We start from the raw sequence: 18,214 nt of genomic DNA, 5'->3' as shown, positions 1-18,214 counted from the left end.
CAGAAAGAAAAGATTAATGCAATCTCTGGAAGGTATCATGAAGTTCAAAGGTCTTTTTGGAAAAATAGGTGTGATGAGGATTTTCTAGTAAGTACCTTGGGTTGAGAGGGATGCAAATTCTCCCCTCAGAAGGCAACCTTTGAATATATGCCCTATGAGAGAGAGAGAGACTCATTGTGTACTAATTACCTGCATCTGGAAACTCCAGATCAAAGACCCTGAAAAGGCAAACTGAACAGGTTTTGAGTATGATTGTCTCAGCTCAAGCTGTGATAAACTGATAACCCCAAGGACTCCCCAGGGTTGGGGTTAAAGGACTTATCTTTCCAGAATCCATGTTAGGGCCGGGGTTAATTCTAGTAAGCCTATTACCATACATTTATACTGTTTTGTTGTTTTTAATGTTTTTTCTTTAATACTTTTTACCTTAAGGATAAAGTAGGTCTGCTTAGAAAGAACTGTGCAGTAGTTATAACTGTTGATAATCACTCTCTGGAGAGAAAGAAAGCAGGTGTCCTTCGGGCAACCTATCTATGCTGGGAAATACAGAGTACTGTGCAGTCTGGGAATACCCCAGTCAGAAGGGAGAGACACAGAGGTCTTCACGCAGGAAAGGCAATGGCCAAAGAGAAATATTGGTGCAGTTCCCCTGAACTGTGACAGTGCTCATAATTTTTTAATCCTATCTAGTGTAATTGCATTCATGTAGCGTGTCTAATCTCATTCCAATTTTACTAAACTATTTGCCTCCATACTGTCCACTCATTTTATAAAGCTCTTATGCCTCCCTCTCAGTATTATTCATTAGTGGCAATGCTCAAAGGCCCCAATTATGCTAGTGATCCTACCCCAAAGAGGTTACAAAGAGGCTTTTCTTGTAAAAAATGAATTCTGATTTCAATCCATCGTTGTATGGAAGTGTCTCAAATCCTATTTTGCTCAAACCACTTTCTATTTCTACCAACTCCTTTCTCAGATAGGATAACCAAAATTAATCCATTATTTATCCCAAGGACCTTTGTTGAGTTGATGAGAGAACTTTCATCTTGCCAAATCATTGCAAACTAAAGTCCCCCATTCTAAAATTGACAGTGCATGGACAATTTGCTATATCCACATAGAACCCCACTGAAGTTAATGGGGCTCTCTACATGAACAGAGAAGTCTGCTGATACACCATCAATTGAATAGTCAGGGGCTATAAAGAGGGAAAAATCAGATCCATGTTTTGCCATATATTTCTTAAATCACAAAGCAATTCACAATCAGTAACACTGGATGTAGGTAAAAGGCAAGACACTATGAATTTTCCACTAGGTGGCATGACATATCATGCAGATTTTAGAACAGAAAACTTTCAAGTACACATAAAATCAATTATATAAGTTATAAAATATTTACATCTTTGTGGGTATTTGCCTACTAACCTATCAACTAAAACAAACTAAGAAGAAAAAGTATTACAAAAATATTTATTTTTCAAAAAGTAGTAAAATACTGTTTTCCACATTTAGATGTCGATGTTCCCATCTTGAGCTATGTGTTCATTAGATATCATACAGGAGACAGGAAAGACTGAGTTGTCATCGGGAAGAAAGAAGGAAGATGAAGGAGAAGGATTAGGAGGAAAGGTTTTGGAAAAACTCAGCTTTGGACAGGTTATGCTTAAGATGGCAGTAGAACGTCCATCAAAAGGAGATATCAGAAGCAGCTTGAAATGTGAAATTGGTAGGCTGGTGAATCACTGGCACAAAGCTGGTAGTTGAAATCAAGGGAACAGAGTGGGACATTAACAGAGAGAACAAGGGAGGGCAGAATCCTGAGAGAATGCGATCAGATGAAGGAGAAATTCACAGTGATGGGTGTGGAAAAGAATCTATAGCGAAAAGGGAAGATAAGAAGCTATTATATGAAAAACTGAAAGATCAGTCAGTAGGGTACTGATCACAGTCAGAGAAACAAAAGTTGGAGAACGAGATCATCAGCGTCAAAGGCAGCAGAATGATAAAGAAGGATAAGGATAGAAAAGCGCTCTTTTGATTTAGCTCAAAAGAGATTTAAATACCTTGGAGAAACCCTCCTGGGATACCTGGTACAATTAATCTCTTCTGTACCTGGGTGAGACAACAGTTTCATAAGGTTCCAAAGAACCCTTTATTTGTCAGAAAGGCCCTTCAGTTTTCTATTAAATCCAGGATAGAAAAATCACTGGCTTCCCCCTTTTTCGCAATTCAAGGGGTCTCTAAAACAGGAGCCAGGAAGGTTGTCAGCTCCCAAAATGCTTTTGAATCCTCCTTCAGTGGTGAAGGAAAAGTTAAAACGGGAGGTACTCAGGGAAGTGGTTAAAGAGAGAAGGGAGCTTGGAGTCTGTTCCTTTGGTTTCTCATCCCAAAGCTACTCACTAAAGTAGACTGACACAAGAGTCTCTTCCTGAGGAAGGGAAAAGTCCCTAGCTGGTCTAGGATGTTTGGGCAAATGGGAACTTGAGCCAACTTTCAAAGGCTGTCCCAAACCTTTCCTTCAATAAGTGTCTTCCTAGAGAATTGAGATGAGATGGCACAATTCAACTTGGAGTCTCTAAGACAAAATGACCTGTTTCAACAGAAGAGGAAAGTGTTTGAACCATTTCTGCAGTGCCCTTTCTACAAGCAGGCTGGGTCTTTAGAAAAAGAGCTCTCACGGAGGATTCTCATGGATCAGATGCTTTCAGTTCTCCTCTCCTGGAAGCACTAAGACAACTTACACCAATAAATAGAACTAAGTCAGTAGTCTACAAAATCTTTGAATAGCTGAATAAAAAGAGTAGCCCAAAAAGAATCAGATGGAAACAAATGGATGGACGTGTGTCAAGAACAAGGGCTTGTCCAAGCGGAATATGAACTGTGGAAAGCAAGTATTGTCATCACAAGAACTAGCAGGTACTGATGCAGGAGAATAGTTAAATGAGGTTTAAAGCCTGTGTCCAGAACTCAAAAGATTACTAGATTCATTATGAGGAGGTAGTCACAAGCAGATATAGAAGAATAAGGCAAAAGCTTAAAAAAAAAAACTGATGAATGCTGAGAGCTCACAAAAGTTATATAAGTCTCCCTACTCACTTTGAAAGACAACTGAAATACACAGGAGTGAAAGCCTTTTAAAAACACCATGTTATACTACTGTTTACCTCAAATAGTTGTGTGTGCTTTGTAGCCATTTCCAGTCAGCTGTCAATTTTTATTTTTCCCAGAATTTAAGTCCATTAAGCTCTTTTCAGAGATGAATCCCATAAAGAAAACCCATCTAGAGCTGAAGTTAGTCTTCACTGACAAGTTTCTGGGAGGGTGCCTGATTCCTTTAGGCCAATCACACTGTCAGACCTCTGGCTAGTGAGGAGCTGATGGTGAAATTCACAATATCCCTGGCAGAATAATGATCTCATTTCCCTGATATATAGCCCCTGCTCAGACACATTGCCTGCATTTCAACAGTCTGCCTTCTAGCGAGAATTAATGTAGCCACTGCATTCTAATTCAGTGGTCTCCGAAGTGGGGTACGTGCACCCCAGGGGGTGCGCAAGATGATCGACTGCGGGGCGCAGCCCGAGGAGCGCCGCCGGAGCAAAAGGGCAGTGCGGCAGGAGGAGCAACGCTGGAGAGGGAAATAAAGGTGGGGGTGGGGCGCGGCCCTGAGTCCTCCAGCGCCACTTCTCTCCAGCCGCTGGCTACATGGCTGCCCCTGCTCCTCTTGAGTCCTCCAGCCCAAGCTCGCAGGGCCACATTCTGAAAGGGGCTTTAGAGCTGCAGGCCAGGGCCCCGGGGACCCCTTAGCACCTGCGTTCCAGGTGGCCCTGCCTGCCCTGGGGGGAGGGGGGACAGCTCCCAGAATCATGGCTCCCAGAATCATGGCCATGGGGGTGATGCTGTACTGCGCAGAGCCACCTCCACACACCCTGCACCAAACAGGAGCTGTCCCAGGTAAGTGCTCTGTACCTCCTGCCTGCCCCAGCCCTGAGCCTCCTCCTGCACCCCAACCCTGAGCGCCCTCCCACACTCTAACTTCCTCCCAGACCCCACACCCCCACCCTGAGCACCCCGCCGCACCCTAACTCCCTCCCACACCCTGCACTCCACCCTGAGCGCCTGCTATATCACAAAGTGTTAAACCAAGATTTTCAAAAATAATAAAGCATATTCAATCACATTGCTCTCACTAAAATTATTAATAATTTTTTTTAGCGAGAGCAAAAAGGTTTTTCGTACTGTTAATAAATAAAAAACATTTTAAAAATGGTTTATTTCATCTTTATCTCATCGTTTTTTAATTTCTATTTTTTGTGTATGTTTTATAATTTACACAATATATTAGTACAGTAGTACATGTATATAATTTATACATAAATAAATATACATATATTAGGGGTGCGTGCTCAAAAAATTTTTACTGATAAGGGTGCACGATCAAACAAGTTTGGAAACCACTGTTCTAATTAACTGCGCAAAACTGTAACCTATATCCTCAATGCATAGAAGATTCAGGTTGGACAGGAACCAACAGTGTGCCCTTGTTGCCAAGAAGGCTAACGGCATTTTGGGCTGTATAAGTAGGGGCACTGCCAGCAGATCGAGGGATGTGATCATTCCCTCTATTTGGCATTGGTGAGGCCTCATCTGGAGTACTGTGTCCCGTTTTGGGCCCCACACTACAAGAAGGATGTGGAAAAATTGGAAAACATCCAGCGGAGGGCAACAAAAATGATTAGGGGACTGGAACACATGACTTATGCGGAGAGGCTGAGGGAACTGGGATTGTTTCGTCTGCAGAAGAGAAGAATGAGGGGGCATTTGATAGCTGCTTTCAACTACCTGAAAGGGGGTTCCAAAGAGGATGGATCTAGACTGTTCTCAGTGGTAGCAGATGACAGAACAAGGACTAATAGTCTCAAGTTGCAGTGGGGGAGGTTTAGGTTGGATATTAGGAAAAACTTTTTCACTAGAAGGGTGGTGAAGCACTGGGATAGGTTACCTAGGGAGGTGGTGGAATCTCCTTCCTTTGAGGTTTTTAAGGTCAGGCTTGACAAAGCCCTGGCGGGGATGATTTAGTTGGGGATTGGTCCTGCTTTGAGCAGGGGGTTGGACTAGATGACCTCCTGACGTCCCTTCCAACCCTGATATTCTATGATTCTATGATTTAAAGGTGGAAATTACTGCAAATAAAATATTATACCTTACCCGTTTATCTAGTGTTCTTTCCCTTACAAAGCCAAGTAGCTGGTCATTGACTAAAGAAAGGTCTCTCTTCCCAGCAGTTATAATTGTAACAATGACATCATGTCGAATCGCTTCTTCTGGGTCATGTGATCTAACCTTCAAGTACTCTGTTACAATTTAAAAAAAATAAAATAAAATCAATTACCATGAAAAGTATACTCAAGTGCTTTTGTTGCAGATGTACACCAAATGACAGTTTATAAGGAAAATTAAAACAACTACACAAACCTCAGTCAAAATGTACAACTATATCAACTACTGCACATAAAATTGTATACAGTAATTCTCAGTCCCAAGGTGTTTACAATATAAATAATACACTAAAAATGTTGTAAATCATTAAAGATTTGTTTGAGTCAAAAATGACAAAATTCCGAGTTAAGGCTGAAACTCAGCTCACTGTTCCTCAATATTTTAGATTATGATGTTTGTAACACACTGTTCTATAATACCTTGAGGGAGCATTATTTCACAGAAGCATAATCCATCACAACAGACTAAATTAAGGATTTTATTTTAGTCATAGTGCAATCTTCTGTCAATTTAAATAGCATCATTAATATCTAAATATAGAAATTATCATCAAAATCCTATCTTTGCCTTAATGCATTAATTTAAAAAAATCTTGTAGAAAAGTCCTTTACAGTATATATTTTTGGGGAAAAAATGGATTTGCAACAACATTCTGCAACAGCTCCCTGAGAGTTACCAGTTCTTCAAAATACATATCAGAATCTTTAAAACGGTCTATTTAAACAGACTATATTGATTTTATGACTTTATAGTTAGATACCTTTCAACAAGAATTTTTTTTGCTGTTTCACTGTAATGATTACTTGAAAATTGTTACAGGGCCATTGTGTCATCTAGTATTTATGGTCTACTTGAGTACATCAAATATAGACACAACAGGCCACAACACAGCTCAAATTACGTAGAGTATGCGTGGATCTGGCCAATATCCAGTAGACCCTCATGAGATCAAACTCATTTACAGTTACAACTTAAACCATATCTGAACCAGAGAGTTTCCAAAGGTGAAAAGTTAGTATTCTCTAAACTACTAGCCAACCTACTAATCCCTTTTTTATAAAATTCTAGAGAAACAGTGAATAGAAATTAAAGGATTTATTTCCTGCTTTAGCTGCAAATCACAATGCAAACTTAACTGCGGAGTTACAACCGACATCTCTCTAATCAGACCACATATAAACTTGAACAATTTTACCTTAAGACCCCCACTTATATTCCTTTACCTAAAATACTTAGAATGTATCTTTCCAATGAATATTACTGAGGTCTGGTCTACATTTAAATCTTAGATTGACATTGCTCAGGGCTATGGAAAATCCACATCTAAGCACCACAGTTATGCCAATCTAGTCCCTGGTGTAAATGAAGCTAGAGCAACAGAAACATTCCTCCATCCAACCTAGCTACCATTGCTCAGGGAGGTGGAGTTCCTACAATGATGAAAATACCCCTTTCACTGCTATAGTCTTTGTCTACACCACAGGATTACAGTGGTACAGCTATGGCACTGTAGCTATGCTACTATAGTTCTCATAACACAGATATGGCCTAAGAAGAGACCTGCCGAAGAATACAGATGTCTGAACAGCAAAACATAAGCCATGTCTACACTACCAGCTAAATCGGCACTGCTGTGATCGAAGCAGCAGAGTTGATTTAGCGGGCCTGGTGAAGACATGCTAAGTCAAAGGGCGAGCACTCTCCCATCAACATCTGTACTCCACCTCTCCAACTGGTAGAAGCTATGTCAATGGAAGAACGTCTCTCATTGATGTAGCGTGGTGTAGACACCACTGGAAGTCGTCCTAAATTATGTCGATTTCAGTTACGTAACTTGCATAAATGAACTAGTGTTACTCAGATCGATTTACAGCATTAGTGTAGACTAACCCATAGTCTGGTGCATCAATACTAGCAGGTGAAGACAAGCAAAACTAATATTTTCCAGAGATTCCACAATACTGTGGGCACAAATTGAGTCTTAGCAATAATGCCTTATTCCACATTTCCAAAATACGTGAACCATTTAAAAAAAAGGAAAATACAGACCTATTTGCCTACTTTATAAAAATCTGCTCATTCACCTTTAGCAATTACTCAAACATCTGGTTTAAGGGGGAAAAAATCTGGTAAGTGTCCTGACTTTCAGTGTGCCGAGCATTCAGTTCCTACTGAAGTCAGTGGGATCTATTGGTGCGCATCACCACTGAAAATGAGACCAAGCATGCTGAGCACATACCATATGATTATGGTATTAAAAAAAAAGGAGTGTGGGGCAAAGGGGACTGAAAAATGAAAATATGCCAAAGGATGTAACTGGTCTTTGTGTTATGTTCTTCCATCCCTGCTTTCCAATTTTCACAATTTAAAACTGGCTATAATGCTGGTCTGCAGGAGGAATTTAATCTTTAGATCATGGGTGGGATTTTGTGGATCAACAGAAGCAGAGTTAGGAAAATGCTGAGTACTTCTGAAAATCCCATGCCACATGCTCAATGGTTAACCTGAAAAAAGAAAAGGAGTACTTGTGGCACCTTAGAGACTAACCAATTTATTTGAGCATAAGCTTTTGTGAGCATTGTGAGATTCATCTGATGAAATGAGCTGTAGCTCACGAAAGCTTATGCTCAAATAAATTGGTTAGTCTCTAAGGTGCCACAAGTACTCCTTTTCTTTTTGCGAATACAGACTAACACGGCTGCTACTCTGAAACCAATGGTTAACCTGCTCTGTCAGGGCCAAGATTTCATCAAAATTTGAGATGATGAGGTTAAAACTAATTCTACATAGGATAATTTCAATTGGACCACCTTTGTTCTATAAGGCTGGCATCAAAACATACCCAATGTAAAATGCCTACTTTTAAAAAACTCTCTCTTGCCTTCTACAGGAAAATCTATCTTAAATGAATGCCTTAGTACTCCCCATCCAGCACGGGCAAGTCCGGTCTTAACATATTTCAGAAACATATTGCTATGTACTTGAAACAATTGCCTCCCTCAAACAAAAATTATTTTAAACTTTGAATTATGCATCTTACCGGTGAGGTCTTTTGCTAAATCCGGATGGTTCATTAAACAATGACTGGCAAATTTCACACTTTCTAATCTCACAGGGACATGTATATCATTAAATCTAGAGAATGGAAAATAATGCATGTTAATTTTTGGATTATCTTTAAAAATTAACGTTACTCTTTACATCGTCACATAAGTATGTTGAGAATGTGTTATTGTTACGTCAACTGCATAAAAATAATTTTAGAGTACAAAATAATAAATAAAATAGAATTTGTCTTAATCTCCATTAGGTTTTCAAAAATGTAAAGCTCAAAATGCTTCTTGTGGGAAAAAAAGGGGGCAAAAAGTATCAGGATAGCAATAATACACTTAAATAGGGCCAAGATTACACCCTTGGAGTGTTGAAAATAAGAATCCTCTAATATAATGTTGCATTTGGATATTAGGAAATACTATTTCACTAGGAGGGTGGTGAAGCACTGGAATGGGTTACTTAGGGAAGTGGTAGAATCTCCATCCTTAGAGGTTTTTAAGGCCCGGCTTGACAAAGCCTTGGCTGGGATGATTTAGTTGGGGATTGGTCCTGCTTTGAGCAGGGTATTGGACTAGATGACCTCCTGAGGGCTCTTCCAACCCTGATATTCTATGATTCTATGATTTTAAATTGCTACTTTAAAAAAAAAAAAAAAAGCATGTGGACTTGCGAACACACAAAAAAAACCCACCAACAAAAGCATATACAAATGTCTAGGGAGAGTGAAGTATTGTATCGGAAGTATTTAATAAATACATTGAAAAGATGCTTTTAGATATAACTTAATGCACCATCATAAACAAGGCTCTTATATTTTGGATCTAAGACCAATTCCTGGTCTTAAGGTAATCTCTTTGCAACTTAACTTTCAATTATTTCTGTTCTAAAACACTTGACATGGATCAAAGATTCCCTATTTTAAAACTATTTAATGGAAATCATAAAAACATAAGAATGACGATACTGGGTCAGACCAATGGTCCATCTACCCCAATATCCTGTCTTCTAAAAGTATCCAATGCCAGATGTTTCAAAGGGAATGAACAGAATAGGTGATTCATCCTCATTGTCCAGTCCTGGCATCTGGCAGTCAGAGGCTTAGGGACATTCAGAGCATGCGGCTGACCATCTTGGCTAACAGTCATTGATGGACTTATCCTCCAGGAACTTTTCTAATTCTTTTTTAAATCGAGGTACAGTTTTGACCTTCACAACATCCCCGGCACTGAGTTCCACAGGTTTAGTGTGCGTTGTGTGAAGAAGTACCTCCTTTTGTTTGTTTTAAACTGCTGCCTATTAATTTCATTGGGTGACCCATTTCTTGTGTTGTCACTTTCTCCACACCATTCATGATTTTATATAGACCTCTATCATACCCCCTTTTGTTATCTCTTTTCTCAGTCTTTTTAATCTCTCCTCATATGGAAGCTGTTTCATTCCCCTTATTATTTTTGTTGCCCTTCACTGTACCTTTTCCAGTTCTAATATATCTTTTCTGAGATGGGGCAACCAGAACTGCATGGTGTTTTCAAGGTGTGGATGGATTTACATAGTGTCATTATGATATTTACTGTCTTATCTAACCCTTTCCTAATGGTTTCTAATATTGTTAGCTTTTTTGTCTGCCGCTGCACATTGAAAAAATGGTTACCCACCTTTTTGTAACTGTTATTCTTCAAGATATGTTGCTTATGTCCATTCTATTCTAGGTGTGCGTGTGCCCACATGCACAGTCGGAGACTTCTGCCTTAGCGGTATCTGTAGGGACAGCTGTGGCGCCTTCTAGAATGCCATGCTCATGCGGCGGTATATCAGGTGCCGCTAGCCCTACGCCCTCTCAGTTCCTTCTTGCTGGCAACTCTGACAGAGGGGTAGTAGGGCGGGTAATGGAATGAACATGAACAACACATCTCAAAGAACAACACTTACGAAAAGGTGGGTAACCGTTTTTTCTTCTTCGAGCACTTCTTCACGTCAATTCCACTCTAGGTGACTAACAAGTAGTATCCCTGCAGGTGGGCTCAGAGTTCACGGTTGTGCAGTTTGCAGCACTGCTCTACCGAAGCCAGCATCGTCTCAAGCTTGTTAGGTAAGGGGTAGTGAACGTGTGAATGGACGGCCAGGTAGTGGCCTTGCAGATATCCTGAAAGGGCACCTGGGCCAGGAAGGCCGACAAAGAGGCTTGCACTCTAGCTGAGTGAACAGTGACAATTGCCAGCGGAATCATAGCAGAAATGGATGCAGGAGGTGATCCAAGACTAAATTCTCTGGATAGACACCGGACAACCCTTTATCCTATCTGCCAGAGCGACGAACAACTGAGTCAATTTACGAAATGGACTGGTCCTCTTGATGTAGAAAGCCAGCAGTCTCCTGATGTCCAGGGAATGCAATCTATGCTCCTCCTCAGACTTATAAGGTTTTAGACAGGAGACTGGCAAGAATATGTCCTGGCTCATGTGAAACCACCTTGGGCAGGAAAGCCGGGTGTGGCCGCAGGTGGACCATGTCCTTGAAGAACATGGTATACAGTGGTTCTGAGGTGAGCGTCCTAATCTCGGAAACCCTCCATGCAGAAGTTATTGCCACCAGGAACAACATCTTCCAGGATAGTAGGAAAAGAGAACAGGACGCCAAGAGCTCGAAGGGGACTTGCATGAGCTGCGTGACCACCAGGTTAAGGTCCCACAGAGGGAAAGGATCCCAGGCTCGAGGGTTGTCACTCCAGAATCTTCAGGAACCAGACCGTCATGCCATGTACGAAGACCGACCTTCCCTGGAATGGAGGTTGAAAGGCCATTACAGCAACCAAGTGGACCTTAACAGATGAAAGGGACAACCCTGAAATTTAAGATGCGCAAGGCAGTACAGGATCAGCTGCAGCGAGGCCTGTGCAAGCCTAATCCCCCGGGTCAAAGCCCAGCATATAAAACGTTTCCATTTGGCCATATAAGTGGCCCTAGTGGAGGGCTTTCTGCTTCCCAGAAGGACCTGCTGGACTCAGGTCGTGCACTCCTGCTCCTCAGAACTCAGCCAGGGAGCAACCAAGCTGTCAGGTGCAGCACCACCAGGTTTGGGTGCAAGAGCCTGCTGTGATTCTGCAACAGGAGATCCGGCCAATGGAGCAGTGGCATCAGGGCCGACACTGACACGTCCAGAAGCCTACTGAACCAGTGCTGGCGAGGCCAAGCTGGGGCGATGAGTACAACCTTGGCCCTGTCCTGCTTGACTTTCATGAGGACCCTGTGGAGCAACGGCACCAGTGGGAAAGCGTACATCAGAGCCCCCGACTATGGAAGCAGAAAGGCCGGGAGTACCTGTCATGCCCCCAGAATGAGCAGAACTGGTGGCACTTTGTGTTCTGGCAAGTCACAAACAAGTCCACCCGGGGAGACCCCCACTTTCGAATCTTGTTGACCACCTCAGGGTGGAGAGACCACTTGTGGTGAGACGAGAAGGTCCTGCTAAGGTGATCCACCAGAACATTCCTGGCTCCAGGGAGGTGCGCTGCCACAAGATGAATGGCATGTTGCACACAGAAGTCCCAGAGTTGGAGGGCTACTTGGCAAAGGGCTGAGGATGTGGCTCCGCCTTACTTGTTGACATAAAACATCGCAGTGGTGGTGTCTGTCAGGAAATGAACCACCTTGCCCTGCAACTGGGATCGAAAAGCCTGGCAGGCCTGGCAAATCACCCTGAGCTCCTTGACAATTAAATGGAGGGAGCAGTCGACCGCTGACCAGCGGCCTTGACTACGAGCTCTCCCAGGTGGGCTCCCCATCCAAGGTCTGAGGTATCAGACACCAGAGTCAGTGACAGGGACAGGGCCATGAAGGGAATTCCCTGAAGGATAGGTGCAGGATCCAGCCACCATGCCAGGGATACTCGGACAGAGTCCGGCACCTTGACTACCAGGTCCAGGTCGTGTCTGTTGGGGATGCAGACCAATGCCAACCATCCCTGCAACGTGCGGAGGTGAAGCTGGGCATGGCAGACCACATATGTGCAGGCCTCCACATGACCTAACAACTTTAGGCAGATACAGGCAGTGGTGAGCAGATGATCCCTCACACGGGAGATAACTTCTGACATGGCTCAGAAATGGGGCTCCGGGAAGAACGCCCTTGCCCATATGGAGTCGAGAACTGCCCTGATGAATTCTATCCTTTGCATCAATACAAGGGTTGACTTCTCCTTTACTAACAGGCTTAGATCGAGGCTGCTCTGCACATGATCCCACGATCTGCTCTTGATGAGCCAATCATCGAGATAAGGATAGACCTGGACCGCCGGGCATCTCAGGTAAGTGGCTATAGCGGCCATGCATTTTGTAAAGACCCTGGGAGCTGAGGATAGGCCAAAGGGGAGCGCCATAAACTGGAAATGGTGCTGGCCCACCATGAAGCACAGGAACGCTTGTGTCCTCGGAAGACAGAGGTATGGAAACAAGCATCTTTCGGCGTACCAGTCGCCAGGATCTAGGGAGGGAATGATGGAGGCCAGGGATATCTTGAGAAACTTTGACTTCTTGAGGTATTTGTTGAGTCATTGCAGGTCCAGAATAAGACGTAGGCCCCCTTTCGTCTTCTGGATTAGGAAATAGCGGGAGTAGACCCCTTTCCCCCTCATTTCCTGAGGAACCTTCCTTCCTCAGCCACTTACAGCTGCGGTAGGTTGTCCACCTCCTGAACGAGAAGTTGCTCGTGAGAATGGTCCCCGAAGAGGACAGGGAAGAGCGGACGTAAAGTGGAGGATGTAGCCTGATGACACTACATCTAACACCCAATGGTACGAGGTGACCCTTGATCAGGCCTAACGGAAGAGGTGGAGGTGGTTCAGGAAAAAGCAGGACACATCCAGGGAGGTGACAGATGCATCATTCCCAAGCGCACCCTCAAAATGAACGCTTCTGGTCCCCAGGGTGTTTTGCCGGGATAGACTACACCAGTGAGTGGGTGGATGAAGGGAGTCGGCAGTTAAACCCTGCATCCCTTCTCCTCGCAGGCCCCTACCGAGGCTGCCAGTGCCTTGGTGGCGGGGGAGGCCGGAACAGCTGCCGTGCAGGCCGAGGAGTATGCATCTCCAATGAACAGAGTGTTGCTCAGGTGTTCTTTAGGCCATGCAGTCTTGCATCCATTTGGTTGGAAAACAGCCCAACTGTCCAACGGGAGGTCCTGAATGGAGGCCTGCATCTTCTGGGACAGGCCAGCAGTCTGGAGCCTCGAACTGCGCCACATGATCACTGCTGAGGCGACCACTCGGGTAGCTGAATTGGCTACCCAGGCTATCTGGAGGGAGCACCGAGCTACCACGGTACCTTCCTCCACCAGAGCCCCAAATTCCTGGGCCGCCTCCTGGAACACAGTGTCCATAACCTTAAGGAGAGAATCCCACAAGTTACAATAATAACGCCCCAAGAGGGCCTGATGGTTCGCCACCCGAAACTGGAGACTGGCCGTGGAATAAATCTTGCATCCAAACAGGTCCAGTCTCTTGGCCTCTTTATTCTTAGCGATGGAACTGGCTGATCCCTGTTGGTCCTTTTAAATGGCTGCCGATATGATCGATGACCACGGGGGCAGGTGGGTGTGTAAGTATTCAAATCTCTTAGCAAGGACAAAATACTTCTTTTCCGCCCTCTTGGAAGTGGGCGGGATGGAGACGGGGCAATATTCAGGACCCCTTTGTGCACCGGGAGTGCGACCCATGCTGGGGTGGACACGGAAAGCAGGTTGAACAAGGTGTTCACCAGCTCCGCCATTTCCTCCGCTTTGAGCCCCAAGTTAGTGGCCACCTGACAGAGCAGTGCATGATACTCCTTGAAGTCATCCAGTGGACTAGCCTTGGAGGGCCCCGCCACTGCCTCGTCCGGAGAGGAGGAGAATGACTGGAGGCATCGGGGGAGGGCCTGGGGCACCGTCACCCACTGGGCAGGGAGGTCTCAGGGTGGGCACTGGTTCCTCCACCACTGTGTCCACCAGCACGTCCTGCATCGAGCCTGGTGCCACCAATACCAACCTTGCTTTGTCCAATGTGGCGATCGAGGACTGGCAGGATTGCGGCAACAGCATGACAGGCATGCTCCAGGCACTCCAATAGGGCCATCGTGTCGGCCACTGGCCCTGCTGCCAAGTTGGCATCACCACAGCGAATGTACCTTCCGGAGCCCAGTCATGCTGCTGCCTAGGCGGGGGGGTGCGATAAACTCCCTCTCTGTGCTGGAGAAGTCCTCCTCCTCTGATGACCAGTGTGGGGTCATCGAGAGCTGGATCTGGCGGCTAACTGTTGCGGCAGGTGACTCGTGCTGGGAACAGTCCGACCAGTTCCAGGAGCAGGGAGAGCGACGCTGAGCTGGGGAGCATCCCTGAGGTCTTGGTGACATTGACCATTGGCACAAATACAACTGGTGCTGACTGTGGGACAAGCAGCGTCTCTCTCTAGGTGAGTCCCGGTGCAAGGGTGGAGACCAGGAGCACAGTGTCTACGACCCGTAAAGGCGAACTGGTGACCTGGGCTGATGCGGAGACCAAGGGCATGGCAACACAGGGCTCTGCTTTGGTTCCGGAGACCAATGGCGCTCGCTTGTCTCGTGCAAGACCCTCATGGTGGGCTTGCCCTCGCGGGGAGCCTTAGCAGGTCCATCACTGCACGCAGTACCAGTTGCGGCGGGAGCACTTCCTGCTCTCCGGGCGCCGGGAGTTGAGAAAGCGTCACCTGTGCCATCAGCCTGGGTCCCCTACCACTCCCCACAGTGGGTGGCGGGTCCTTGAGGGGGGGTGGTACTCCCTGGGGCAGATCCCCCTTGCAGCTCTGGTGTGGGCGGGCAGCCCAAGCAGGGTGCTTTGCCCAACGCTCCTTGATCCGGCTTGCTCGGCGTCGGGTCCCTCTTCTTAGCCTTCTTCTTAGGTACCAGCAAAGGGAACCAGTGGTGGGACAAGCCCAGTGCCAGGGGTGCACTGCACACCGAGGCTGAAGTATTGGGCATTGTATCTGGCTGGGACGGCTCCGAGGCCAGACATAGAGCGGTCTCCATGAGGAGGGCCATCAAGTGAGTTTTGCGTTCTTTCTGTGTCCTGGGACGAAAGTTCTTACAGATGCAACACTTCTCTTTTATGTCAGATTTTCCCAGGCTCTTCAAACAGCAAAGGTCTCCGACAACTGTGCACATGGGTGCGCACATACCTAGAAGGAATCGACATGAGCAAGCACTCAAAGAAGAACAGATGTTTTCAGAGAACTATCCACAATACCACTCAAGAAAGAGACCTTGGAGTTAACAGCTAATTTAGACCCCATCATTTTGTAGGTATAGCTGGGATTATGTTTTCCAATATGCATTACTTTGCATTGATCAACACTGAATTTCATCTGCCATTTTGTTATCCAGTCACCCAGTTTTGTGAAATCCCTTTGTACCTTTTCACAGTCTGCTTTGGACTTAACGATCTTAAGTCATTTTGTAATGTCTGCAAAATTTGCCACTTCACTATTTACCCCTCTTTCCAGATCATCTATGACTATATGTTGAACAGCACTGGTCCCAGTACTGCTCCCTGGAGGACAAGGCTATTTACTTCTCTCCATTCTGAAAACTGACCATTTATTCCTATCCTTTGTTTCCTGTCTTTTAACCAAAAAAGAAAAGGAGTACTTGTGGCACCTTAGAGACTAACCAATTTATTTGAGCATGAGCTTTCGTGAGCTACAGCTCACGTCATCGGATGCATAAAGTGGAAAATACAGTGAGGAGATTTATATACACACAGACCATGCAAAAATGGATGTTTACCATACACATTGCAAGGAGAGCGACCACTTAAGACAAGCCACCACCAGCAGGAGAGTGGGGTGGGGGGAGAGAAAACCTTTTGAAGTGATAATCAAGGTGGGCCATTTCCAGCACATTTCCAGGAGTTAACAAGAACGTCTGATTTCAGAGTAACAGCTGTGTTAGTCTGTATTCGCAAAAAGAAAAGGAGTACTTGTGGCACCTTAGAGACTAACCAATTTATTTGAGCATAAGCTTTCGTGAGCTACAGCTCACTTCATCGGATGCATACTGTGGAAAGTGTAGAAGATCTTTTTATACACACAAAGCATGAAAAAATACCTCCTCCCACCCCACTCTCCTGCTGGCAATAGCCCATCCAAAGTGATCACTCTCCTCACAATGTGCATGATAATCAAGTTGGGCCATTTCCAGCACAAATCCAGGGTTTAACAAGAACGTCTCGGGGGGTAGGAAAAAATAAGGGGAAATAGGTTACCTTGCATAATGACTTAGCCACTCCCAGTCTCTATTCAAGCCTAAGTTAATTGTATCCAATTTGCAAATGAATTCCAATTCAACAGTTTCTCGCTGGAGTCTGGTTTTGAAGTTTTTTTCTTGTAATATAGCAACTTTCATGTCTGTAATCGTGTGACCAGAGAGATTGAAGTGTTCTCCGACTGGTTTATGAATGTTATAATTCTTGACATCTGATTTGTGTCCATTTATTCTTTTACGTAGAGAATTTCCAGTTTGACCAATGTACATGGCAGAGGGGCATTGCTGGCACATGATGGCATATATCACATTGGTGGATGTGCAGGTGAACGAGCCTCTGATAGTGTGGCTGATGTTATTAGGCCCTGTGATGGTGTCCCCTGAATAGATATGTGGGCACAGTTGGCAACGGGCTTTGTTGCAAGGATAGGTTCCTGGGTTAGTGGTTCTGTTGTGTGGTATGTGGTTGCTGGTGAGTATTTGCTTCAGACTGGGGGGCTGTCTGTAGGCAAGGACTGGCCTGTCTCCCAAGATTTGTGAGAGTGTTGGGTCATCCTTCAGGATAGGTTGTAGATCCTTAATAATGTGTTGGAGGGGTTTTAGTTAGGGGCTGAAGGTGATGGCTAGTGGCGTTCTGTTATTTTCTTTGTTAGGCCTGTCCTGTAGTAGGTGACTTCTGGCAACTCTTCTGGCTCTATCAATCTGTTTCTTCACTTCCGCAGGTGGGTACTGTAGTTGTAAGAATGCTTGATAGAGATCTTGTAGGTGTTTGTCTCTGTCTGAGGGGTTGGAGCAAATGCGGTTGTATCGCAGAGCTTGGCTGTAGACGATGGATCGTGTGGTGTGGTCAGGGTGAAAGCTGGAGGCATGTAGGTAGGAATAGCAGTCAGTAGGTTTCCGGTATAGGGTGGTATTTATGTGACCATTGTTTATTAGCACTGAAGTGTCCAGGAAGTGGATCTCTTGTGTGGACTGGACCAGGCTGAGGTTGATGGTGGGATGGAAATTGTTGAAATCATGGTGGAATTCCTCAAGGGCTTCTTTTCCATGGGTCCAGATGATGAAGATGTCATCAATATAGCGCAAGTAGAGTAGGGGCGTTAGGGGACGAGAGCTGAGGAAGCGTTGTTCTAAGTCAGCCATAAAAATGTTGGCACACTGTGGGGCCATGCGGGTACCCATAGCAGTGAATCATAGAATCATAGAATATCAGGGTTGGAAGGGACCCCAGAAGGTCATCTAGTCCAACCCCCTGCTCGAAGCAGGACCAAGTCCCAGTTAAATCATCCCAGCCAGGGCTGTGTCAAGCCTGACCTTAAAAACCTCTAAGGAAGGAGATTCTACCACCTCCCTAGGTAACACATTCCAGTGTTTCACCACCCTCTTAGTGAAAAAGTTTTTCCTAATATCCAATCTAAACCTCCCCCATTGCAACTTGAGACCATTACTCCTCGTTCTGTCATCTGCTACCATTGAGAACAGTCTAGAGCCATCCTCTTTGGAACCCCCTTTCAGGTAGTTGAAAGCAGCTATCAAATCCCCCCTCATTCTTCTCTTCGGCAGACTAAACAATCCCAGCTCCCTCAGCCTCTCCTCATAAGTCATGTGCTCT

At 45.0% G+C, this 18,214-nt stretch overlaps 1 protein-coding gene across 4 annotated transcripts in view; it reads right to left on the bottom strand.

Annotated features, from left to right (window-relative positions):
• PDS5A (PDS5 cohesin associated factor A) overlaps positions 1 to 18,214 on the bottom strand; it is a 171,134-nt gene that overhangs the window by 69,327 nt on the left and 83,593 nt on the right. For all 4 annotated transcript variants that reach the window (XM_037897912.2, XM_037897910.2, XM_037897911.1 and 1 more), the window contains exons 10-11: positions 8,323 to 8,417; positions 5,211 to 5,356 (exon numbers count right to left, since the gene is read on the bottom strand). In XM_037897912.2, coding sequence (XP_037753840.1) covers positions 5,211 to 5,356; positions 8,323 to 8,417 — 241 coding nt within the window. The remainder of the gene's footprint in view (positions 1 to 5,210; positions 5,357 to 8,322; positions 8,418 to 18,214) is intronic.

The sequence above is a fragment of the Chelonia mydas genome, chromosome 4 (genome assembly GCF_015237465.2).
Source record: "Chelonia mydas isolate rCheMyd1 chromosome 4, rCheMyd1.pri.v2, whole genome shotgun sequence".
Classification (NCBI taxonomy): Eukaryota; Metazoa; Chordata; order Testudines; family Cheloniidae; genus Chelonia; species Chelonia mydas.
Note: the sequence above shows the minus strand (reverse complement) of the source record. Positions and strands in the feature narration are given on the sequence as shown.